The sequence below is a fragment of the Neovison vison genome, chromosome 2 (assembly GCF_020171115.1).
Source record: "Neovison vison isolate M4711 chromosome 2, ASM_NN_V1, whole genome shotgun sequence".
In the NCBI taxonomy this organism is placed as follows: domain Eukaryota; kingdom Metazoa; phylum Chordata; class Mammalia; order Carnivora; family Mustelidae; genus Neogale; species Neogale vison.
This window is the reverse complement of record NC_058092.1, coordinates 200879841-200906647: the sequence shown is the minus strand read 5'-3', so window position 1 is coordinate 200906647 and position 26807 is coordinate 200879841. Positions and strand designations below refer to the sequence as shown.

The following is a 26807-nucleotide window of genomic DNA, read 5'->3' as shown; positions in this document are numbered from 1 at the left end:
ACAGACTTCTGGTTCCAGCCCAGATTTTCTAAATTAGAGTCTGCATTCATAACAAGATGCCCAGGTGATTTCTTGACATGTCATGGTTTGAGAAGTGCTCCTCTAGTGTAGCAAGGCTCTCCCAGGAGAGCTTTAGAACATTCCAATGGCAGGCCATATACCAAACCACTCAGAATCTACAGGAGTGCAATTAAGTAAAAGTACTCTTTTAATTTTCTCCAGATAACTCCAATGGGTAGCCAAGGTGGGGAGAGTAACTGTTCTAGAACCTTGGTTATCTTTACTGAGCAAGTACTGTTACTCCCAGCTTTAGCTAACAGGATTGACCCTTCAGCATGGGTTTGAACTGCATGTGGATTTTTTCGATAAATCTATGTACAGTATTGTAAATGTATTTTCCCTTCCTTATGATCTTAGCAATTTTTCTCTAGCTTACTTTATTGTAAGAATATAACGCATAATCCATATATACATGTAACATATAAAACTAAGTGTTAACCAACTACTCATGTTATGGGTAAGGCTTCTGGTCAACAGTAGGCTATTGGTAGTTAAGTTTTTGGAGAGTCCAAAGCTACATGACAATTTTCAACTGTACAGGAGGTCAATACCCCTAATTCTCACATTGTTCAAAAGTCAATTTTATTTTTATTTTCCCTGAACCACTTTAATACTGTAGGAAAAATTCCAGATAGTTGGCCATTACTATAGGGAGAACAACTGAAAACAATGCTAGAGAGAAAAAAATGGAAAATCCATCATAAAATTTGTATGTTTGAGTAGAAAAAGCAAATTATGTTATATCATTTTAAGTTGCTTCCAATAAAACACATTACTATGTCTATAATTTCTCCATCCACAACATGCCTTCATAACTTGCCTACACTGTTAAAATAAGAAACAATTATTTTAATGCAATCAGATTTTTAATGCTCAGGGTCTGTAATGTCATTATATTTAAGGTCTTTTTCTATACAATTAAATCAGCAACTAAACCATATTCACTACTAGCTCTGCTAATCTGTACCTAGACAGCAAATAAAAATATTGTTAAGACTCACGAAAAAGAAGTTAAACTTGCAAAGGATATTCCTACCACGTCTAGCTACAGTTCTTGACTCATGAAACATAATAATCATTTAACAATATAAAATAGTCCTAACTCATCTGAATTGGCATATAATTTAAGACGCATACTTCTTTTATTCTGAACTGTTCTCTGAAAACATTAATTTTTATGTTAATATACTATACTAAATATCCTTCTTCCAGAAAAAAAAAATGAGATAGTTTTATGAACAAAATCTTTGGTGACTAAACTTCACTGGATATAAAATAGGTAGGAAAAAAGAAAATGTTTAGGATAGTTGTAACTCTTAAACACCATCAAACAAACTCTTGCTCTTCTCCAGGAGAAACTTTCCACCCACCTCCTCATCACTGCTGAACAACAAAGCAGACGCTTTCTTTCTGGAGGGCTCAGATGGTTTTGCTTTTTCTTGGCTCTGAGTTAGAAGAGATGATGACTGCTTCTTAGCAGCTGTTGCTGCAAAAAGATTATCCTAGAAAAACAAATGGCAGAAGAGTATGGTAACTTTATAGACATAAAGCAAAAAATAGACTATTTTCCATGTCAAACTGTTGAAGAATAAGTCTCTAATCAAGTACAGCATACATATAATAATACCTTAAGGGGGAAAACACAAAATGCCAGTAAATCCCACTTTTCTCCTACAGATAACCCTAAAACAACAGTCTATAATCTTCTCTAAATGTATTCTCCATCCACAGAGGGAACATACCATATGGAACTCAAAGGCAAAACACTTGGGAGGGAGTGGGAAGAGGCCAAGGTCACAGAGATAACAGGAAACTTGGCCCCATTCAGGCCAGCTATGTGTGGGCCCTCTATGCTCATCAGTGAGAGCAGTCCAGACTCTGTGACAGGCAACAGCTTGCACACCTTTCTATGACTTAGAAACCAGAGCAATGAATTATAGAGAGAAACTGGGAGCTTTCTCCACTCTCTCACCTACAAAAGACACATACCTGGGACAGTGGGAAGGAATGACTTGTGTTTTCTGGTTAATTTTAAAGAGACGAAACAAACATAAGAAACAGTTTCCCAAATAAAATCACTGGCCTACGAAAGAGTTGATTCTCCGGTTCAATGGCATTTACCGATTTTTGTACAGTCAAGCATTCGAAAAGTATCTATTATTTTCATTAAGGTAATAGAAACAAAATCATCAGAGCACCTGAACCCGAGTTAGACAAAAAAAATACTCTTAACAATATACCACAGCAGATGAATAGCCCTAAAACGTAAAGATTTGATAAAGGGAAGCTTTAAGCAAAGTGTGGGAAGGTAGGAAGGCCAAATGAACTGCTATCCAATAGAGATTCTAATGACAACAGTGAACACTTTCCATGCACTTACTATGTGCCAGGCACAGTGCCAAGAGCTGTACATGAGCTGTTCCGGCTGCCACAATGACTCCACATACTATTAAGCCATGTAAGATTTGGGAAGTTTAAGTTACTTGCCTAATGTCCCTGATTTACAGGTGAATGCAGGGGTCTGGTGCCAAAGCCCATGAGCTTGACCACTGCACAGTACTGCATAAGAAAGAAGGTTTGATTCGTCTTCCCTCTTATTTACTTCCCCCACTTCGCCCTCTCATCCAGGGTAGAAAAGAAAAACAAGGTGAGGACATGGCTGTCTTCTATTTGCGCTTTATCCAAGACATTCTCATAGGTCATTGGGTATAATAAAGACATCCTCTGAAAGGTATTTTCTTAAAGACAGATTTTTTTTTAAAAGATGTTATTTATTTGACACAGAGAGATCACAAATAGGCAGAGAGAGAGCAGGAAGCAGCCTCCCTGCTGAGCAGAGAGCCTGATGCAGGGCTCGATCCCAGGACCCTGGGATCATGACCTGAGCCGAAGGCAGAGGCTTTAACCCACTGAGCCACCCAGGCGCCCCTTAAAGACAGATTTTTTAAATGAAATATACAAAGCCTTCCATTAAAAGCTGGGTCAAGAATCTAATGTCCATAGGGCACCCAGGTGGCTCAGTTGGTTAAGTGTCTGCCTTCAGGTCAGGTCATGACCCCAAGAGTCCTGGGATCCAGCCCTGCAGCAGGATCTCTGTTCAGCGGGGAGCCTACCTCTCCCTCTCCTTCTGCCTGCTGCTCCCCCTGCTTGTGCTCTCTCTCAAATAAATAAAATCTTTAAAAAAATAATAATCTAATGTCCTGCCCATTGTACAGCTAGGAGTCAAGGAAGAAGGCAGAGACAAAAACTAAAATATTTTTGTTATATAAGCCTCAGATTATTTCACTGCCTCTCATCATCTTGTTTTACTGTATGAGCCTCCGACTATAAAGCTACATCAGCAACAGTTTTCTACTCATCAAAAACTTATTTATCTTGCATTGCAATAATACCATTTACCTCTTCATCTTCGTCATCAAAAAGCGAGACTGACGTGGGGAGTTTGCTAGGCTGGAGAGATGCATCTTTTGACTTACTCACATTTTGAGAAGAAAACAAATCCTGTTGAACCAAGATTAAAGTTCCTGGTTAACAAGATAGATCAGCTTTTAAAGTATCAGTTAAATATAAAACACTGAAGACTATGGCATGATGGCTGCGTGAGTCTAGGTCTCTCCGTGAGAGGGAAGCTGGCTGAGAAGACACGTCAGTTTGTCCTGGCGGGTGCAGCACAGATGCCCGTGTGTGAGAAGGAAGAGGCCCACATGGAACTCCAGGTGGCCTCACTGGAACTCTGGGGTTTCTAAACTCCCACATGAACATCATTTCCCAACTGATCTCTTATCCTGCTAAAAAAGTAACAATGACTTCCTTTTTTTGCCCAGAGAATTGGAGCAATTAAACAGATTCAATAACGAAGTAGAGGGCAGATTCCCAAATTACTGCATCTATGACTCTGTTGTATTTACTAACACTCTCCTCTCCCCTTATAAAAGTATGATACTATTTCTTCCAAATATATACAAATCCAGATTTTATTTTAAAATGTTTGGTATTCTACTTGAACTATAGATAACAGATGCTGCTACTAGATCTACTGGATCTACTAGACCCTGAAGAAACTTCATGTGGTAGATCTACTAGATCTATTGGATCTACTAGACCCTGAAGAAACTTCATGTGGTAAGTGTCAGCCTATGATGCAAACTGAGCTGCGTGAACTAGAAACATAAAAATAGGATACCCATTCCCTTAGGACAGAAACATCAATAGCCAAAAGCCAGACAATTAAATAGGATGAGAACATAGTTATGAGAGCTCTCTGGGTATTTCTTTTTATTATGGCATCAATGCCTTCTCTCAAACACAGACCTGATGAATTCATTAACTGAGAAGCTCTTCTCAGCCCAGTGGATTCACCTGGACCCCACGGAGACCCACGAGTCTGTTGAGGTAAAGAGACCACATGGGGGGAGCGACAGCCTCTTCTGCATTTTACACATTGGCAAGATTTCACTTACAGAAAGATTTCTTTGTCTCACTTTTCCTTGCATAAGTACCCTGACAGCATCCAGTAATAACAATCTATGACAATGCACACGGGACAAAGCCTTCGGTGGTGGTAGTGAAACCTGTCTGCAAATTCTTATACACTCCTACCACCAACAAGTAGAGTCTGCATCGCCTCACCTGGAATCTCGGCGGGTCTCTGTGACTATCTCGACCATGCTGACCTCCAAGGCCAGGTCACAAAGAGTACTATGGCCTCTGCACTGCTCTCTGGGCCATCTCACTTTGAAGCCCTGTGCTACCACTTAAGAACCCACCTTCCCTGCAGCTGCCATGCCAGGAGACCACAGAAAGATGGAGAAGGGTGCCCCCAGAGCCCCAGCTGTCTGAGTCTTTCTGCCCAGCTACCGGACACAGGAGTGAGAGGATTCTCAGCCCAGCCACCTCCAGACCAGAACCACATGAGAGACCCTAACTGACAAGTGCCTGGCTGAACACAGTCCGGTTCTAGAACCACAGGAGATAATAAAACTTACTGGTGTTTGATACCAATGATTTATTTCACAGTTAATAGGGAACTGGAACACATTTTAAGTCACTGAAATTGCTCACATTTGGTTTTTTCATGTAGTCAACAACTCTTAAATTGGCTTACCAAAGGCCGAGCACTAGCCTAAGTGTTAAAGGTATAGGAAGAGACAAAAAGGCCTGCCCTCATGGAGCTTATTCTAGTTGGGACTGAGGTAATGAACAAGCACACATGAAACGTCACACAGCAACACGTATCGTGGGGAACAACAGAGCAGAAGAGAAGGCAAGGAGTGCGCTGTGGCGAGTGCTGGCAGGCTTGCAATCATGCAAAGGATCGTCAGAGGAGGCCTCAAAAAAAATAACTGTAAGAAGGAAGGAAGCAAGGCATCCAGATTCTAGGACAAGCACTCCCAGAGGGCAGGGGTCAGTGCAGGTGTGCTTGAGGATGAGGAAGCCGGGAGCGTGGGATGAGACTGGAGTGCGAGGCCCCACCATGCTGTGCTCATGTGTCAGGAGTTTGGCTTAACTGGAGTCTGGTTAGTTCCTATCTTCTGTACACTGGCCGTCAATGAAATATAAGCCTCATGGGTTTTATTTACATCAATGGCAATCACTCCACTTCCAAAGAGTTGTACGTCCATCCTGGCTGTTAGTGCAAAGTAACCACAAATGCTTAATCCAGAGTTCACAATTTAGTGACATTACATGTAAATTTCTGCCATATCCATATATTTTTCTGTAAAGGGGACTTAAAACGCCCATTACTTTTTCAGATAGGTCTCTGATCCCCTGGGCCCCTTATTGGGTGTAAAGATTACTAAATAAATAAATAGGGACGTCTGGGTGGCTCAATCCATTAAGCATCTAACTCTTGATTGAGGCATGAAATCAGATCTAAAAGGACCTAGGCCCGTGAGAGACACTTGTGAAAGGGTTGCTGTTCCACTGGAAAGATGCTTCCAGATGGGAACCTTCAAGAACTGAGGCTGTCTGCAAACACTGCCAGCCCACAAACCGTTACTGGCACAAGATAAAAGCCTATGCCAGAATACATACCACGCGGCACTACGCCCGTTACTCAATGAGACTACTGAAAAAAGAAACAGCATGTTGATTTCTGTTCTGGTAAAGGTACCTCACTTCACCATGGATCAACAAAGAGAGCTGAGAGCTGAGCATCCTCAAGAGAGTATTTTTCTCCCAGGAGATGCACTGGATTCAAACCCAACAGTGAAAAGTATTACTACACATACTGCTTTCTAAACACCATGTGTTCTCAAAACATGAATTTTAAAAAAAAGAAGTATTTAATAAAAGGTCTTGTACCTCTACTAAAAAACTCTGATTTAGAAATATTTTGTCATATCCAAAGACTAGTTCCCTAGAGCTAAGAACGAGAATTCCTTACCTCAGAGTCCTCTTCATCTGAAAATAAGCCTTTTTGAGTCTTTGTTTCTGGCAAGAGCTTGGGATTTTTGCTGGAAGGAAGGGTAACCTTGTTTGGGGGGAAAGAAAACCAAAAACCTAAAGGTTAACAAACAAGATAAATAGAAATGAGGGTTTATTCAAACATTCATTTGGAATACAGACTGGGTCTCTGCTCGGGTAAGGCACCAGGCCATATGCCAGGGGAATAAGATGCAGACCTTAAACATGTACAAAGAATTACTGCAAAAGAAGAATCACGAGAATTTAAAAATCGGTGTAAGTTAGGAAAGAAGAAAAAAATAGTTCCTCAATAAAGTAAATTTCTCAGGACAAAGCCTAAACACAGGAGATGGTACAAGCGAGGCAAGGCCAGGCAGAGGGAACTGCAGTAGAAGAGAAAAACAAGTTAAGCCAGAGGGTACAACTGGTGGGTCTGGGTATTCAGTACCCAAATGCGACATGTATAGTTGGAGCCAGCAGAGAAAGGCAGGTTACCCCTAGGAGCCTGCCAGACCTGAATGCTAAGGCACAGGTGGTTAACAGTGGGAAGGTCTGGGTTTCACAGAAAGGACACACAAGAGGTGCTTTAGAAAGAGGATGATCAGGACACCTAGCTTGCTCGACTGGAAGAACATGCAACTCTTGATCTCAAGGTCATGAGTTCGAGCCCCATACTGGGTGTAAAGATTACTAAACAAATAAATAGGGGCACTTGCGTGGCTCAGTCCGTTAAGCATCCAACTCTTGATTTGAGGCTCAGGTCATGATCTCAGGGTCCTGGGATCAATTCCTGTGTCAGGCTCCATGCATAGGAGGAGTCTGCTTGAGATTCTCTCTCCCCCTCTCCCTCTGCCCCACCCCCTCATGCACATGTGTGCACATGCTCTCTCTGTAAAATAAATAATCATTAAATAAACAAACAAACAAAGTTAAAGTAGAGAGAGAGAAAGAAAAAGGATGGATCAAGCTATGTAGGATACCAAGGAAAGGGACAACAGCCAGAAGAGTTTAAAGGCTGATGGGGATGCATCCTGTTACCCAAACACAGGTTCATTTAAAACAAACCAAACAAAAACAATGATGCTAATGGTTTATAACAGGTTGAAGAGAGAATCCATAATCCTATAGTGACAACTTAAAAATCAGGAAAGAAAGAGGAAAGAAAGTTCTTCAGTTCTGTTTGGAAAAATGTTAGCTAATACAGAAGAAATGAGAGAATTGGAAAAACGGTGTTTTGTAACCCTTAACATGATAACCGGTTCAGGAACAGATCATCCATGGAGGTAAAACCCACTGAGCAAGGCAAAATCCCAACAATTCTACAGTCTAGGTGGTAGGTATTCGGATGTCAGTGCTCAGTGTTCTTTCACCTTGCTGTATGATTCAAGTCCTTCACCATACACCTTAAAGGAAACACCACTTCCCTCTGGGTTCCAGAAGGACTCACAAGATGCCCCAAATCAACACTTAACAAGACTTCACTATGTTAAGTCTCCCTCCTGCTCACCTTTTTCTCTGCCCTTGCTTTATTTTCCTCTGTCCGAGTCACAGTGGCTTCTGGCAAAGCAGCTGCTTTTTCTTGGAACAGATCTCCTTCCTCATCATCAAAGATACTGGCGGTGGATTTGACTTTATCTTTAAAACAGATACCACAGCAGAAAATTACACTAAAGTCAAAACTCCCACCACTAAATTCACAGATTAAAAATTCTTCCCTCCCAAGGAGTAACTAGAAGAGTATTATTCTCTGATTAGTTATGAAACAGTATTAAGTTGGAATTTTTCAAAGTACACAAGAGCAGCTCAAATGAAACACAGGACCCGTAGTTTAACTACCTGGCTCACATACTCATCCAAGCAGTGGAGTCCTAAGCTTAACCTAGCTTGGACTGCCATTAAAGGTAAACAGAACAATCTGAGGGGTTTGAAGTGGCGGGGGGGGGGGGGAGGTTGGGGTACCAGGTGGTGGGTATTATAGAGGGCACGGCTTGCATGGAGCACTGGGTGTGGTGAAAAAATAATGAATAATGTTTTTCTGAAAATCAGTGGGTTAAGCCGCTGCCTTCAGCTCAGGTCATGATCTCAGGGTCCTGGGATCGAGTCCCGCATCGGGCTCTCTGCTCAGCAGGGAGCCTGCTTCCCTCTCTCTCTCTCTGCCTGCCTCTCCATCTACTTGTGATTTCTCTCTGTCAAATAAATAAATAAAATCTTTAAAAAAAAAAAAAATGAAAATAAATAAATTGAGAAAAAAAAAAAAAAGGTAAACAGAGACCTAAAGAAAGAAAGATCATTTAAGAAGCAACCACCCTAGGAATCTGAGAAGTGAGGGTTGGGTCTTCCTTTTAAAAAGTCAAACTACTGGACACCTGGGTGGCTCAGTTGCTTAAGCAACTTTGGCTCAAGTCATGATCCTGAAGTCCCAGGATCGAGTCCTACTTTGGGGTGGGGGGAGGGGTGCATGCTCGGTGGGGGATCTGCTTCTCCCTCTGACCCTCCCCCCGCATGCGCGCTCACGCTCTCTCTCTCTCTCTCTCAAATAAATAAGTAAAATCTTTAAATAAATAATTAAATAAATATATAAAAAGTCAAACTACTGGGGTGCATGGCAGGCTCAGTCAGCAGAGCATGTGACTCCTGATCTCAGGGTTGTGAGTTCAAGCCCCATGTTGGGGGGGGTACAGATTACTTAAAAATAAAATTTTTTTAAACAGTAATAAATAAATAAATAAAAATTAAAAGTCAAACTACAAAGGCACACAAAAACAAATACTGAAATCTCCCACATAACTCCACCTGCCCACCCAAACAAAACCGCCATCAGGAATAGTTTATATACACATACCTAATTCCTCCAAAGGATACATTGACATACTCATTTCAGTGACTCACAAATAAAGCTATACATGATAACATAACTCTAATAATATTTCTTATGATTTATGTTTTTCACTTAATGTACCTACAGAATCTTTCTCGTGTCAACATACACAGACTTAATCCTTTGTAACACCTCTCCAAATCCCACTTAACAGGAGACCACTGTTGACCGTACGGGTGAGAACCAGGGCAATCTCCAGCCTTTCACTACCAAGAGCACTCTTGTATGGAACGAGGTATATGTCGCTGCAATGAGGACACTGACTTGTAGCAGCTGTCAACTTCTCTGTAATTTTAAATCCGTTCTCAACAATCCCCATTAGGCGAGAGACCTTCCAGGCCAAGGGAGGCACCACAACCTTTATTCACTGCCATTTTAGTCGGCCTAGAGCTGAGTGTTTTATGCATCTGTTTGCCCACTTTCTAAAATAACTAGGTGATCATTTCTCTTGGGTTTCTGTTTCTGTCCTTACTTCTCACGCTCACCACTGGAAAAGAAGTTAAGTCCAGAGAATGTGTTTCCCACTGAATCCTGGTTCACCTTGTCATCAAAATAACAGTCTTCTTCTCATGTTGCTGGAAACTGTACACCTAGTAGTATCCTTCTTTTCTGGAAAAACACTTGATGTTTCCCACCAGGAAGGCTGTCAGAAATGCAGAAATCACAGGCCTCACCCCAAACCTGCTGAATCTGAACGTGAATCTGCATTCTGATGAGAGTCCCAGAAGACTCATCTGCACAGAAACAACTGATTTAAGAAGAGCAATTTCGTGAACATATGGGCTTGAATTTGAGGAGAGAAGAAAGGAGAGTGCCAAAGTGCCCAAGGGGCTGAAAACCCTGCCATATAAGAAAGGCTAAGGTTAGGTGGACTTCCTAGCACAAAGACAAGAAGCTGGGAACTGAATAGCTAACACATGGCATTCTGCTCATATAATTTACTACATGCTGCCAGAAGAAAGCATCGTTAAAACTTCCTCTGTAACTCCAAGGGTCACAACCAGAAATCTTCAGAAGGTACTACAGGGGAACAAATTTTAGCTCTCCATAGGGCAGATAATCCTAGTAATTATTTTCCAAAGCAGGAAAGATTAGTTCGGGAAACAGAGACCTCTAAGGCATCATGACTAAGGAAAGCGAGATAACACTCTATAGCAGGAATGCTTGAGGAACACTCTATGGCAGGACTGCTTCCGTTACTGGAAGACATAGAGAACTTGATAAGCTTTGTCAACATTCTCTCCCTGGCTCAATTTCCAGAAAAAGATGCTGGAAGAGGTACCTGTTTTGGAAGGTTTGCTGCAGGATGCCGTAAAAAAGTCATCGTCGTCATCATCATCATCAAAGAGGCCAGCTGGTGCAGGAGGGTACGGGCTTTTCCCTGGAGTGGGCTGCTCAGGCTTCTGGGGCTCCTTGGCCTTCTGGGGCTCCTTCAGAGATGGAACAGAGGTGGCACCAAACACATCAGTGTCCCCTGTGGGTGGAGGGACAGGACAGCCACAGCAGTGAGCCAGAGTGGGTAGGTCTCTTGATTTTACAGGGGGGGGAAAAAAGGACCACCCACCAAGAACAATCAGTTTCCACTCATCCACAAAACACATTAACAGGACCCAACAAACCCCATTCTTTACTGCTACAGAACATCCCATGACGCCAATCACCTGATCACTAAAACATAAGGAAGTCCAAGGCCATTGCCTTCTGCAAGAATATGAGCTAACACCAATGAATGAGCTCTTCCTGCAGGCTATCCGTTGCCCTGTGAAGCTCCTCCTACTCTCCAGATGGCACTTGGATGACAATTTAAAAAATGACAAAACAGTACTTAGGTGGTTTTTAAAAAACAAACCCTAGGTCATGATACCTAAAAATACAGAAACAGCTCCTGCTGGGATTTTCTTTCCAGGTTTGGAGGACGAAGACACTAAAAATGAGAAAGAAAAAAATTACCACTTCAGGAAAGATGACTTTTCTTGTTAAAGGCACCTTACTGAAATATGTACAACACAATACAGAGCTAATGGGAGACCTTTGAAAACTAATTTTTCCTAAAAGAGCCATTTTATAACTCCTTAGCTTTAGTTCACTCTTCTCTCCACCCCAGTACTTTTTTCTTGGTACTAATAAAATCCAAGCTTTGATTCCCAGGGAGGATCACTCTGAGTCTGGCCAAACAATAGCACTGGGTGGGCTGAGGGGCCAAGGAAGGAGAAAGGCCCAAAGGGAAGGCAGAGGCAGAGCAAACGGGCCTCCTTAACAGTTTTGGCTCTATGCATTCCAACTGGAGAACAAACAAGTCAAAGAGAACAGCAAAAATTATGAAATATCAACAACAACAAATAAATGAAGACAGTAACAATAAGGAGGGGAAACCAGCATCCACTGATGCCAAGAAGTAGAGAGCAGGAACAGCAGGACATCAAACCAACAGCATCACAGCAAGACCAAAATCTGATGGCTGGTGACCCAAGGAGACCATTTGCTTCAATTAATTAATTCCCAAATCCCAAGAACTACCACATATGGAATGAATAAAATTTGCCAAGTTTTTTCTTTTTCATGTGTGCTCCACAGACGATTCTGATGAACACCAGACAATGGAATTACTGACCTCCAAATTATATGCAGAATTCTAGAAATGCTCCTTTGAATTAAACATGATTAAATTAAAATATCATCAGCACTGCTACAGAGTACTTTTCCAGTTTGACTTTTTATGACTTCTCTATTAAGAAAGAGATAAAGGAGGGCATGTGCTATAATGAATACTGGGTACTATAGAAGACTGACGAATCATAGGCCTATACCTCTAAAATCAAGAATACACTATATGTTAATTAATTGGATTTAAATTTTTTAAATGTTAAAAAACACAAAATTTTAAAAAGAGACAAAACTATGATGTGGATTTACAAGACATGAATTAGAGAAAATAAGAAGCTCTTAACTAGACCAAGGCTATAAAACAGCTTCCTGCCTAATGAGTGAGGCTTGGGGAACAACTGTAGGGGTTCCTCCTCCTACTGAGAAATTAAGTTCTGGAATTCTGTTCACGAATAAGAAGAGCCAGCCTCAATGCACGCTTACCTGCATTAACAGAGGTTTGAGCTTCCCGATCCTGAGGGGCTTCTGTGAAGAGGTCACTCTGCTTGCATGAAAGTACGGGACATGAAATTTAAAAAAAAAAAGGAAAATGCAGCTGCATTTGAGGATTTCTAAAGAAAAGTACCTTGCAAGGTTTAAAGATACATATTTATTGCTCTGCCAGAATTTAGTTTCAAAGTTAAAACTACGGCAAAATCAGAGTCTTAAAGAGTGTAGGTCTATCCAGGAATTAAATATAATGGAAGAAAATAACGGATAAGAAATGACCATGTGATCGAGTATTCATTATAAACGCTCTCACAACCTCTCTCCACCTAACAAAGGGCATCAGGATACAGTATTTTCTCATTTTGTGATCCTTAGATCAAAATATGAGAAAGTACAACTTGCAACTAAGAAGCCGTTTCTTCCCTACTGAGTGTGAACCCAGGACACAACGAGGGGGAGCTTCATTGATTACCAAGGACTCACCTCGTCATCCTCATCATCGAAAAGTCCTTTCCCTCCACTGAACAGGCCACCTCGGGAGCCAAATGGGGAGAAGTCTTCATCAGTCAGCTTTGGGGGTCCGAATAAGTTGTCCTCTTCATCTAACAAGCAGAAAGGGAAATGTTTTGCGGGGGGAGAGTTAAAAGATGGGTTTGGAACTCAAATTTCCAGGGTTCGTCTTTACAACAACTCCGAGACTGGCATAGAGTGTAACATACATAACAGCAGTCCGAGGAATTTCAAACAAAATTCATTCAACAGTCCAATGAATCCCTTAAAAGGCTCTCTGGGTTCCTACCCTTAACTCTATACATGTCTGAAGCAAGATGAATTCCACAGGCAACCCTTTTCACCTAGATTTGTTTCTCTGGAAGCAAGTAGCTGGTTCAATTGCCTTGAAGACCTACCCCACCAAGAATTTGGGAGGAGGGCAGACCAAACAAAGATCTGTAGATTGACACAGTCACAAGTAGGAAAGTAATGGCTGTTATTGTTAAATATGAAAGGCTCTGATATATTCTTTATTGAAAATAAATGCTAAAAAAAAAAAATTCTAGGGATCCCTAGTTTCTCTACATCCAGAGAATTCTACAAAGACAGCTGATGATAGCTTTAAAACCTAGTAACTGGGTGGCTCAGTGGGTTAAGCCACTGCTTTCGGCTCAGGTCATGATCTCAGGGTCCTGGGATCGAGTCCCGTGTCGGGCTCTCCACTCAGCGGGGAGCCTGCTTCCTCCTCTCTCTCTCTCTCTGCCTGCCTCTCTGCCTGCTTGTGATCTCTCTCTGTCAAATAAATAAGTAAAATCTTTAAAAAAAAAAAAAAAAAAAAAAACCTAGTAATTCAAATCTTTACAGCATTCTGATGCACATACAAATCTCCTTCCAGGACCCCAAAGCACACTTTTAAATGGTTTAGAAATGAGAAGAGAGACAGACCCCATTTGTCGGCATTTAAAGCAGAATTCTATGAATTACAAAAGTGATATTCTTAAATCAGGAGCCTCCTACCGTAACAGAATTGAGGGGAAAGGCTTACCATCTGAGGGATTTTTCTTCTCCTTCTCCTTCAATGTCTTCCGAGGTTTTGCTTCTCCTGGAGACAAGGCTTGAAGAGTATTTCACAGTTTTAAGCATACACAGTCTACCCTTAGTATTTATAGACTGACTTTTTACACTTATTTCTGTCAGCTTTGGGGCTCCGAAGCTAAGAGCAGGATGTTCAACTTTGTGTCTCAGCTCTACCTTAGAACTACAGTCAGTACCCTCAACCTGAAAGAATTATTCTGACATCATTCCATCCTGCTCAGACTAGAATACATGAGATAGTACATTCGTGTTTAGTCAAATACAGGAGTAAATATTGAGTAAGAGATCCCTAATCTGGAGCCTGTGATAAATGATTAGGGCAGCTATTAATCCTCTGAAACTCCATATAAAATATTACACACATGTGTATACGTGCATTGTTCTTGGGGGTTCCACAATGTTCAATTATGAAAGAGTCTATAACCAAAAAATAAGAATAAGCCTCTCATGCCTCAGTAAAATTAAACAGGGAAATATGCTCTTAGTGAAGCACAGCATAGGATTCTGCACTCCCTCCCTGACCCGCCAACTCCTCTCAGTGACGTACCTGTTCCCTCCTCTTCCACCTGGCCTGTAGCCTCCCCTTTGATTCGAGCCGCCAGCTCATCAGCAAACGATGTAGGTCTACTTTTTTTCTACAGGCAGAGAAGATCAAAAGTATCACCTTTCTTGGTAACACACAAACTACTATAGTTTCTTTTGATACCTAACAAAATTATGTAGACAAAGGCAAAGGAATTGAACTGATTAAAAATTTAACTAAATGAATGGAAGCATATGTACCCTATCCAGATCACGTGAGAAACAGAACTCCCTTCATAGGGAGAGGCTCCTTATTTGCTTATTTTATTTCAATATTTCACTTTAATCCTGGAAGAGTCAGATTAAGAAAGCTTCCATGAGGAACTGAGGGTGAGAAGAGGAGTAGGGTCTTCAAACTCTAGAACTGAATAGACTTGAACGATCTGACTTGTAAAACTGTAACAACTGGAAGAGAAAGTGATCCTTGTAAGGCCAACTAGTGATGCTCCACCATTATTTTCAAAAGTGTAAATGTACAAAACATAATGCAAAATGAGATAGTTATGAACATAACTCATTCCTCATTTCTAAAACCTTGTCAAGAGAGTTAACTGTAGTCTTTCTTACAGGTCTAGTATTTTCTTCAATGTCCTCAATATCTTCCTCCTCCTTCTCAGAGTCAGCAAAAATGTCACAGCCGTCATCATCCTCTTCTTCATCACTCATTTGCGCAGTGTGCTAAGAGCATAAACCTCGATATTAGAACTAGGAGATAAGGTCATCCAACTGAAAGAGGTACTGCCACTTAGCCTATCGACAAAACACTCACAGCTTGTCAAACAAGGGGCATGATGGTGGGGATGCAGCGGAAGTTCCAAAGCAATAAATATGCTACAACAAATAACACGTAAGATGTATTTTCAGTGCAAATACTAGACAGAATAATAAACACTGAAATGTGTAAAACATCCATCACTGGAGAAATGATAACCTAAATAAGCAGAATCTCATCTTGCTAAGAATAGGAACAATTAAAAGGAATCAGATGTAACAACTGCAGAGGCATCAAAGGCATCAAGTGAAAGAAATGCTGAATGAGAAACTGAGCATGATTCCCTGCCCCCCACCCAAACACCTATCTCACTTCTAGGGACACAGATACATTTGAAAAAGCAGGGACGCCTGGGTGGCTCAGTTGGTTGAGCAGCTGCCTTCGGCTCAGGTCATGATCCCAGCGTCTTGGGATCAAGTCCCACATCAGGCTCCTTGCTCGGCAGGGAGCCTGCTTCTCCCTCTGGCTCTTCCTGCCATTCTGTCTGCCTGTGCTCACTCTCTCCCCGCCTCTCTCTGATAAATAAATAAAATCTTTAAAAAAAAAAAAAAAAAAAAAAAAAAAAAGCAAAGAAAGCACTTACACCCCCAATCATAACACCAGTTACCTCTGAAAGAGTGTAGGATAATGAAGATTGGAGGGCTCAAACTAAGCTTTATCTGTGAAGTTCTAATCTTTATAAAAGCAGCCACTGGTAGGTATCATTTTTATAAACTGTGTGAGGTACTAAGCTAAAAGCACTTTATAAGCTACTTTTAATCCTTAGAATCCTGAGGCTCGCTGGAGCACAGAAAACCAGTCTGTCTTCACCAATAAAATAAATGGTTAGGTCAATGCTTTTAACCACTATATTGTATTATAGAAAAGTCTGAAGTTATCAATCTTAATAGTAAGTTCCATAGATATAAATATCCTCTACAGACCGATTATTAAATCGCCTCTGTGAATACAACCGGGATAATACAAGTACTAACCAAAAAGTATGAAATCCTTTACTTGGTAGCTGAAAATTTTTGTGAAAAAATATTTCCCAATTAGGAAATTGAAATGAAAATTGGGACTATCTCAATATACCACTGTATGTATATTACGGTAGCAAAAATCATAATCCCAGTGCTGATGAGATTATATGAAACTCATTATGCATGATCTGTAATGAGACAATAATATCAAGAGCCTTTATTCTAGTTCTATACCATCTCATTCCTAAGGAAATTGTTCATATAAGCAGATTTTTATGTACGGAAATATCGTAATACGGCATTAACTCAAAAATAAAATCCTGGAAATAAACTATTTCCCATATAAATTTAAAAGAAACTATGAAAGTATCATTATATTATTATACTTAAAATATGGAATTCATAAAGCAAATATGAACAATTCAAAAATAAGAAAATATTTTAATATGTTAACATAAAAGAGCAGAAAAGATATGCATATTAAGGAAAGAATACATCCTTAGAAGGTCATGCAAAAATTAAGACTGCTATGCTAACACAGTAGGATTAGATTTGCACCTTCTGAGTGTCCCTTAACCTTACTGCTGTATTATCTCAAATTTTAAAACAGGGGAAAGGGATTCATGTGAAATAGTTCTGCTTGAGTAACTAGGCCTTCTTTTAGAGACTCTGTTTCTCAATTTTGTTTTTCACTTCTTTGTTTTCTAAGAAAAATGAAGGTAAAATACAAAGCAAAACGAAAACAAACAAAAAAACCCCAAGGTGATAACTTAAAAACATGAAATGCTTGAAGGAAAATTAGCAGTAAAAATAAGGAATAAATCCTTACTTTCCCTTAAGTCATTGTAACTAATTTTTTATTTGATTTTTTATTTTTTTAATTCCAATATAATTAACATACAATACTATATTAGTTTCAGGTGTACAACAGTGATTCAGCAATTCTGTATGTTACTCAGCACAATCCCCTTCACCTATTTCACCCATCTCCCCCACCCAGCTCTCCTCAAAAGTAATTTCAGCATACATTTAGTATACATGCTATGCTTCAGTTAAAATTTAAAAGCAAAATCACTTTAGTACATGAGGCTCACCCGGTTTTGATCGTTGTCACTATGATTAGCAAAATCTTCATCTGACTCCTTTAGGGGAAAAAAAAAGGCTTTGTTGTTAATAGAGGATTTACTCACAAGCACAGAAATGACTTCAGGTCTAAGTCCCTGGGGCACATCTATACTCAGTCTCTTTGTACTGCTTGCTGGTCACTTGGAGTATCAAGGTGCAGGTAAAGTGGGGAGTTGGCAGTAGAACCAAGAGCCATTCAGGCTAACGTGTAATTTTTGTGGTTAATTTAAACATCTCTAATAATTTGCTCATACCTATCTGCACTATCATTGCTAACCTCTGAAGTTAAAGTAATATGTGTACATTTAATTAAACTATCACAACTTGGTTTGTGTGATGTTACATTTTAGACTCCACTCTCTATATTCCCTCTAACTAAGATAACTACTACATCAGGCCCAAGAGGGGGAGCATCAGTGTTTCCTACCAGCAATCGAATGCTAAAAGCAAAGGATTCAGCTAATGAACATCAGTTAGAGCCAGTTTATTTAGGAAAAGTTTATTGCTACTGTTAGGGGCTATATTTGGTGGGCCAGCAGGAGGGCAGGGGAGGCCGACTGCAGAAAGAGGGAAGGAGGAGAAGAGAGGAGCATACATATAATACCGTCTCCTTTTAGGAATCCATACTCATGAACTATCCTTCACACGTTAGTAACAAATATTCTGTCTCAAGGAACAACCCCAGATACAACAATGGTCAAGGTCCACAGAGGCCAAGGCCCTAGAGCAGGGAGTCAGATCATGTTCTGTAGATATGAAGATACTAGAGCCAGCAGCAAAATGAAAATGTAGTGAATGCTTCAAGCATTCTTCTGGATTAGGATTTATAGTATAAACAAGTTTTAAATATGGACTTTTTCCCTAAAATTATTCCAAAATAGAAACTCAAAGACTGCACTATAGGTAGATTCTTCCAAAATATCTAAGCTGCCCCCCTCAAAATCTACTGGTAAGAGAAAGGCTTAATGGGGAGGTGAGGGGGAGGGGAATGGTAAAAAGGGGATTAAATGGGATGCCTGGGTGGCTCAGTCAGTTAAGTGTCTGCCTTGGGGTCAGGTCATGATCTCCGGATCCCAGCCCCCTCACAGGGCTCCCCGCCCAGCAGAGCAGTCTGCTTCTCCCTCTCCCCCAGCCCTTCTCCTTCTGCTCATGCTCTGTCTCTGGCTTTCTCTCTCCAATAAATATATAAAATCTTTTTTTAAAAAGGGGGAGGTTAAAAAAGCAGTTTCCTTGCATTTGTACACAAGACAAAAGGTAAACTCAGTAGCAAAGAAAAAAAAAAACCTCAGATTATGGCTGCTATCACTATTACAAAAATTTGTGAAAAGAGATTGTTAATTGACAAATACTTATTTAGCTTGCTAAACACACCCTTAGGTTCCTGCCCACCATGACCTGGAAACACCAAACAGCCCTTACCTCTTCTTCATTCTCTTCACTGTCTGCAATACTGCCACGATCACTGCCTACTGACCCCTCTGGTTAGAAGAAAGAAAAAGCATTATCGCCAATATTCATAATAAAACATCCTTAGTTCCTTCTCAAAAATCACAAAACACAGCTGAGCATCACAGAGATTTTGATAAAAGCATCTATACACATTAACTGGAAGTGGAAGTATCTTCACTGTAGTGAGGAGTAAAACATTTACATAGCCTTAAAGGATCTCCCCATAAGGTACTTACTAGCTACAAAAAAAGTTAATTACCAAGGGAAAAAACTGGCCTGCATGCTTCAAAAATGTGAAATCTATAAAAACCAAAGAAAAGCTGAGCGATTATATCAGACTAAAAGAAGACCGGAGATCTGACAACTAAATGCAGAGGGTGATCCCACACTGGAGCTTAGACCAGAGGGAAAAGAGCCCGTAAAGGACGTAAGTGGGACAACTGGCAAAATCTGAAATATGACTGAGGATTAGCTAGTAGAATTATGGCAGTAAAATTTCCTGACTTTGATAATAGACCCTGGATACATTTGAAACTATCCTTGATCTTAGAAAACACACACAGAGATATTTTGGAGTAATAAGGCATGATGTCTGCCTCTCTCAAACAGATTCAGAAAAAAATATTATGTATAAATAATTGAAAAAAATCAAACAAATGTGATGGAATGTTAACAACTAGTAAACCTGAAGGAAGGGTATAGAGGAGTTCTCTGCAATATTCTAATAACATTAAGGTAAAGACTGAAATTATTTTAAAATATAAAGATATAAATGTTCAAAGTAACAAAAATATTTGGCTCAAAAGAATAAAAGAATACCTTCACTAGACAGCTCTCCAAGACCTACATCTTCCTGTTCCATGAAGAGCTTTGACCCAATTAAATAAGGTAAAGGACGATCAATGTATAGATCCTGTAAAGAATGAAAGATAATAGCCATGAAATATTCAGGTTGAAAAATAAGTTTCCAGGGCCTCTGGGTGGCACAGTCATTTAACATCTGCTTGAGCTCAGGTCATGATACTAGGGTCTTGGAATCAAGACCCACATCAGACTCCCTGCTTGGTGGGAAGCCTGCTTCCCCCTCACCCCCTCCCCCTGCTTGTGTTCTCTCTCTTGCTGTATCTCTCTCTGTCAAATAAATAAATAAAAACTTTTTTTTAAAAAATGACAAGAAAAATAAGTTTCCCATTTGACATCTTATTGCATCTGATTACCCCAAACAAGTTACATAATGAGAGTGAAGAATAAGAAACGGCAGGATACAAAGTACCAAAAAAAAAAAAAAAAAACACTGACTTTTTAAAAAGTTAAATCTTTAGGTAAAAAATAGCCAAGAGAAGCTAAATCACACAGAATGTCCCTTCTCAAGGGCCTCATTATACTTGAAATAGCAAAGGTATGCACAAAATTTACCAGCAGTAACCAAATAAGGGTCACAACTTCATAGTAACATGTTCAAGAGGAGGACCAAGTAAAGAAACTGAAAGCTCTGGCCAGCTCTGATGGATCCTACCCCTGCCTTCCTCCCCTAAAATGCAGTGCTGCTGAGCAAAAATCAACCACTCAAACAATCAGTCTTGAGAATCATCAATCATCATCCTAAATTTGCAAAGAAGCACACTGAGGATATAACCCAGATGCTTTAGGACTGTGGGAGGCAGGGTGTGTCCAGGTTTGGGAGTGGGAAAAGGTGGGGACCAACAGCCGATTCCTGCACACTGCACTGCAGCGAAGAGAAGGCTGGAGAGGGCACATAAAGCATGGGCTAGATAAGAGGAAAACAGAGAGCCACTATGCAAGTATCTATGGTCAACAAAATGAACTAAAGGCACATGACAACTGATGAGAACCTGCCTGGGAGAAAAAAATGACCCAAAGAAGGAAAAAGAATAATATCCCCCAGCAGCACCCACTGTATAATTTAGAAAAATGAAGTTGGTAAAATAAAACCAGATTATAAAACAACAGAATAAAATGAAGGACACAATATATAAGAGAAAACCTGCTGCACACCCTTCCATTCCCATCTTCTAAGTCCCACCAACACACGTGTATTAAAAATTTAAGTTCCTTCGGCTCAGGGCGTGATCCTGGAGTCCCGGGATCGAGTCCCGCATCAGGCTCCCAGCTCCATGGGGAGTCTGCTTCTCCCTCTGATCTTCTCCTCGCTCATGCTCTCTCTCACTGTCTCTCTCTCTCAAATAAATAAATAAAATCTTTAAAAAAAAAAAATTTAAGTTCAAGAAAGCACTTCACCACAGGAAAACCTCCCACCTCCATAGAAAAAAACTGATTTGTCCTTTGCAAAGTAGGGCATTTGGCCAACACCTCTCTTCTGTATGGGAAAGACCCTAGGGGTGCAGGAGGAAACCATTCTGATGCTTAACCCAAGAGAGAATTTGGGAAGGTTAATGTAAAGGTTAAAGACACCACAGCAACCGGGGCGCCTGGCTGGCTCAGTTGGTAGAGTGTGCAACTCTCGATCTCAAGGTCGTAAGTCTGAGCCCCACGCAGGGTGTGGAGATTACATGAAAAAATAAAAACTTAAAAAACAAAAAGATACAACAGTGCAAACAAAAAAAGTACTAACTGGGCTAACCGTGACTTAGAAGGCCTTCCCACTAGAAAAGAAAGCAGTGTAGGACCTGGAACTAACAAGTGTGGCCCAGGCAATACTCCTGCCCAGGTCCACAGCTGACTGATAATCTCCACAGTGGGAAGGCAAGCTAGCAAGTGTACCAGTGCAAAAGGAATGGCTCTGACACCGTACAACACTGGAAGCGTAAACTGGACGGAGAAGCGTGCAGCAGAATGAATGGCCAGAAGAGCTTGGCTCTGTGGTATGTTTCTTTTTCTGTTCTTTTTTTTTTTTTTAAAGATTTTATTTATTTGTCACAGAAGGAGAGATACAGAGGGAGCACACAAGCAGGAGGAGTGGCAGGCAGAGGGAGAAGCAGGCTCCCCACTGAGCAAGAAGCCTGATGAGGAACTCAATCCCAGGACCCGGGGATCATCACCTGAGCTGAAGGCAGACGCTTGACCCACTGGGCCGCTCAGGCGCCCCTGTGGCATGTTTCAATTCATAACACACTTGTGTGTCACAAGGACTCTCTCTCAAAATCAATACGGCAACCTTTTTGTTAACTTCCGAGTGGCTGTGCTGCTACCCAGATGTCTGCTCTGCAGATCTGAAAGTAATAGTAAAGCAGTACCTAATTTCAAGGCTAATAGTCTATTCATGAGCGCTCATAATGGCTTTACTCATCCTAGCCAAAACCTGAAATCAACCCAAATGTCTTTCAACGTTTTTTTTAGTATATGTGCTGCCGAAGCGAGCACTCAACGTTTTTTTTTCAAAAAGATTTTATTTATTTATTTGACAGAGAGAGATCACAAGTAGGCAGAGAGGCAGGGAGAGAAGGAGGGAGGGAAGCAGGCTCCCCGCTGAGCAGAGAGCCCGATGCGGGACTCAATCCCAGGACCCTGAGATCATGACCTGAGCCAAAGGCAGCAGCTTAACCCACTGAGCCACTCAGGTGCCCCTCAACGCTCTTTTTTTTTTTAACTCTTTCAATACTTCTGCAGTCTCCCTTAGCACAAGCTACAGAGAATTTCAGGTTCCCAACAATCTGCCCCTCTCATGAGCCTTCCCATACTTGGAAACACAATCAAAGTCTCCTCTGTACCCTCATTTCCCAGCTAGAAGTCAGTTCTCTCTCAGAACACTTACGATCAGGACTCATATAAATGTCTCCCCTCTCCCACCAACTGGTAATGCTGTAAGAAGCATTGTGAGAGTAGGAACCATGCCCCACACCCTTGTACTCTCCTACCCTGGCATGCTGCCTTGTATCAATGTTCAGGTAAACCAAGTCTTTCCAGAAGAAGCAATGTGAAGTTGATAAGTGCCACGCCTGCTTCCTCAAAGTCAAGTCCATGTCTTACTAATTCTGTGCCCAAGTAAAGCACCCAAACACAAGTATAAAAATAAATATATGAACTGAACGTCTTTACCTTGGGTTCAAGGATCAGTTCCACCCGTTCATTAGCATCTTCTTCTTCAGAGTCTGAGTTTCCCGCTTTTATATCCAGTTGCTCAAATGCACTGTCCAATACTTGCAAACCATAGTTCACAGCCTCCTGAACTTTAGGAATCAGATCTACTTCTTTCTGTTCCCGGGTCTTCTCCTACAAAAAAATACTGTTCAGCATGGATCTCCAAAATATTGATACCACCCTAATAAAACACAATAAAACAAATCAATTAAAAATGTTAACAGAAGTCAGATTCTGCTGAATGTCTCAAGAGACCTTGGAGTAGGTTTTAAACCCCAAATTTGTCACTTTCCAGACATGGATCGAACTACCTAAGGTCCCAAAGTTCCCAGTTCACCACCTACAGAAACAAAAGCACAACTCTGGTACAAGGGTTTGGCTAAGTAACCAACGTAAAAATCCCCTTGCCATGAATGGTACATCACTCCTCTGCCACTGAAGGAATGAAGGGCCTAGATTTTCAGGTTCATTATGACTGCATCCCATGAACTTTGGTTAATGTGTCTTTGGACAATTCAGAAGTTAAGACTTTAGAAATACTCCAGCCAGAGATGTCATTTTTCAACTAGTTAAAATACAAAAACCAAAACCTAGTAATTATGGCAATTTTATAAATCTGTTTCAAACCAAGAGAGGGTCAGTTCCATCTCGGACTTATCCTGTACAAGATCCTAAAACAACGCCCCCAATGAATATCTGTACGTATCACCAAGCTGCTGAAAATACTCCACAGGCCTCCATTTTCTACCACAGCAGCTCTCAGTGACAGTCCCCTCACTCATCAACTGTGTCTTCAGTTGTGAGAAATATTGAAAAAAAAAATTCATGTCATTTCCCCTCTTCATAAATATTCTAGAAGCTGATATAAATTATAGAAAGAACCAAACCATACAGTGTTGTTATGATGGTCAAAGGGAAAACCTATGAGTCTCTTACACTTTTATCTCAAGTATGGAAGTCTTTCTTTTTTTTTTTTTAAAGATTTTATTTATTTATTTGATAGAGATTACAAATAGCCAGAGGCAGGTAGAGAGAGAAGGAAGCAGGCTCCCCACTGAGCAGAAAGCCCGATGCGGGGCTCCATCCCAGGACCCTGGGATCACAACCTGAGCTGAAGGCAAAGGCTTTAACCCACTGAGCCACCCGGGTGCCCCATGGAAGTCTTTCTAATGGGGCTTTTTTGTTCTGGCTGCATCTTTTTTCCACTCTGGTATCCTTGGTTCTAGTTAAATAGCTAACAGTGCACTATGTGTGTGAAAACGTGTTTGTTTAGTAAATATATAGTAACTTTTTAAAAATAATGCACTACACACTCATCACTTCACAATGACCCTGATCTGGTGTTACCATATCCATTGCATTCAAATTTAAATGGTTAGCCAATTGTTTGAGAATCATTAAAAGTAACTTTTTTTAAAGCTGAGAATAGGCAGAAGTATGGGTGGTGTCTAACATCCTATCTTAACAGTTTCATCTGAGCAACAGTTACTCACAGAATACCAACTTTTTCAAGTGATGTGTATTTTCTCAGTAAATTAGAGCTGAGCCGAGGCTACTCCCAGTATAACCTGATATTCCAGGGCTTTCCTAAGTGGAAGGTACAACTTATGCCAAGGGACTAGAAAGCCCAGGATATCTTAACTATGCTCTGGCCCATGGTGTGGCAACACCCAGGGATAGCCCTCCAGTACCCACCCCTCACTCCCTTTTCCTTCTTCCTGCCTAGCCACCAGTATCTTCCATTAACATAGTCCATAAAATACCAGGCACATACCCCAACACTGAACTTCAGCTGCTGGCATTCTCTCTTACTGAAATGGCCTTAAAATCTGGCCCTTCTTCCTTCACCTAGCTAACATCATATCCTTGTAGGTTTTCCCTGCTTATATCACTCAGCCCTTCTCATCTGAACTTTCAGAACAGTTAGCAGTTCTGACATGTTATTCCCTAGTGCCCCAACCAAGACCATAAGCTCCTGAGGATTAAGCCTTTAAGTCACCAGCTCCCTGCAATCTTGGGAGAGTCAATACATGCTCTCTGAGCATTCCATGCCCTCTACTAACGCATCCTGTGGTGAGCTGGAGGTACTCAAATGTGTGTGGATTAAACTAGCATTCGTCTCACTGTCATTTCCAACTGGCAGGAATCCAGGCTGTCATGAAAGAACAGGGAAACATGGTCTTCAAAGAACTCACAACTTACAGGCCAGTCTGTGGCCTGCTTTTGTATAGCCCTCAAGGTAAGAATGGTTTTCATATATTTTATGTATTTATTTGACAGAGAGAGAGACAGCAAGAGAGGGAACACAAGCAGAGGGAGTAGGTGAGGAAGAAGCAGGCTTCCTGCCAAGCAGGGAGCCCGATGCAGGGCTTGATCCCAGGACCCCGGGATTATGACCTGAGCCGAAGGCAGAGGCTTAACGACAGAGCCACCCAGGCGCCCCATGGTTTTTACATTCTCTAAGGGTGTGAGAGGAAGGAGGAGAAAGAGAAGAAGGGAAAAGAAGGGAAAGAGACAGATATAGCCAGACAAACCTAAAACATTTACTATCTGGTCTTTTACAAAAAATCTCCACTGATCTGTGCTCTGCTCTGAAGCCAGAATTTCGAAACTTTATATATTTCTTACTATACAAAATTTCAGAAACAAAGCAAAAAATTTAACCCCTGGGCTATCAGGAGCAGCCTTTGCATTTCCCCTAGTAACCATCCTCTTGCCCACAATCCCCCACCAGCCACGTTACAAAGTTCCACCACTTTCTTTCCCTAAGTCAAGACCCAACAGAAGAGAGATTAAGTGCCAGTACCTGTTCCGCTTTTTCTGTCTCAACCTTGAGCACCGGTTCCTCCACCTCTTCGTCATATACACGCTACATGTGGAAGCAAATTCACTGTTAAACGGTCAAAATATTTGCAACACCATGCAATATACAATATACAAATTCAAAACTCAATATAAAAAGTCAAAGACAGAGGAGAAACGATCATTCAACAAATGACTGAAGCCATCAGTCAAAGACAAAAGCCAAAAATCAGCAGTTAATGCACCAAATACTAAACTTAAAAAGATACAAAAAGATAAAAAGACTAAGAAACGTGAAAAAAAGTTCAATCTCATGGCTGGTTGACGAAAGAGTCACAAAAACAATTAAGACACCATTTTCATACCTTCTGGTATAACCTAATACCTAATGCTGACAGTGCAATGATACAGGTACTTAAACATGAGGCTACTGGAAATGCTAACTGTAGAACTTACCTACTAGGTAACAAGAGTTTTAACACTTTGAGCAATGGAGATGGTAAAAGTTGTTTTTCATCCTGTTGCTTAAAATTGTTAAACTTTTATTATCCCGATTATATGAAAGCAGGTAAGCCAAGCCCACCAAATATTTGCCAGAAGGCCAGGCGTTTGATTGACCTGTACAGCACGCACAGGCAGGCATCTCTTTTCCAAGAGAGCTATGGCTCCAGTAACTCACTGTGATGTCTTTTACTTTTTAACTATTTAACTATTAAAATGAAGACATGGGAATGTATCCTAGTAAGACTTATTTGAAATCCACAGTATTTAATATTAGGAGACGGGCAAAGAGATAATCATAATAAAATACAGAGGCAAGAAACTGATCCATAATTACATGTAAGCCTCATTTTACATTCACAAAACACAAATGTATATATATATACTTCCATACACATGAGTCAGTGAGGAAAAGAACTTAAAATAAAGCTTACCCATACAGGGGAAAAAACAAAGTAACATTGCTATTTCGTACTACATCTAGTAACACTCCTACACATCCATGCAGATATATACTTTCCAGGTAAGA

General features: G+C 40.7%; 1 protein-coding gene across 5 annotated transcripts in view; it reads right to left on the bottom strand.

Moving 5' to 3' along the window:
- Positions 1 to 26807, bottom strand: part of LOC122900879 (WASH complex subunit 2A-like) — a 55978-nt gene that overhangs the window by 23996 nt on the left and 5175 nt on the right. For 2 of the 5 annotated variants that reach the window (XM_044240022.1, XM_044240025.1), the window contains exons 4-19: positions 25782 to 25844; positions 22934 to 23107; positions 19736 to 19829; positions 18887 to 18945; positions 17437 to 17484; positions 15176 to 15286; positions 14574 to 14661; positions 13977 to 14045; positions 12923 to 13041; positions 12434 to 12494; positions 11211 to 11270; positions 10629 to 10820; positions 7976 to 8103; positions 6449 to 6535; positions 3460 to 3561; positions 1431 to 1562 (exon numbers count right to left, since the gene is read on the bottom strand). In XM_044240022.1, the coding sequence (XP_044095957.1) occupies positions 1431 to 1562; positions 3460 to 3561; positions 6449 to 6535; positions 7976 to 8103; positions 10629 to 10820; positions 11211 to 11270; positions 12434 to 12494; positions 12923 to 13041; positions 13977 to 14045; positions 14574 to 14661; positions 15176 to 15286; positions 17437 to 17484; positions 18887 to 18945; positions 19736 to 19829; positions 22934 to 23107; positions 25782 to 25844 (1587 nt within the window). The remainder of the gene's footprint in view (positions 1 to 1430; positions 1563 to 3459; positions 3562 to 6448; positions 6536 to 7975; positions 8104 to 10628; positions 10821 to 11210; positions 11271 to 12433; positions 12495 to 12922; positions 13042 to 13976; positions 14046 to 14573; positions 14662 to 15175; positions 15287 to 17436; positions 17485 to 18886; positions 18946 to 19735; positions 19830 to 22933; positions 23108 to 25781; positions 25845 to 26807) is intronic. The other 3 variants (XM_044240023.1, XM_044240026.1, XM_044240024.1) reach the window with 2 other exon arrangements.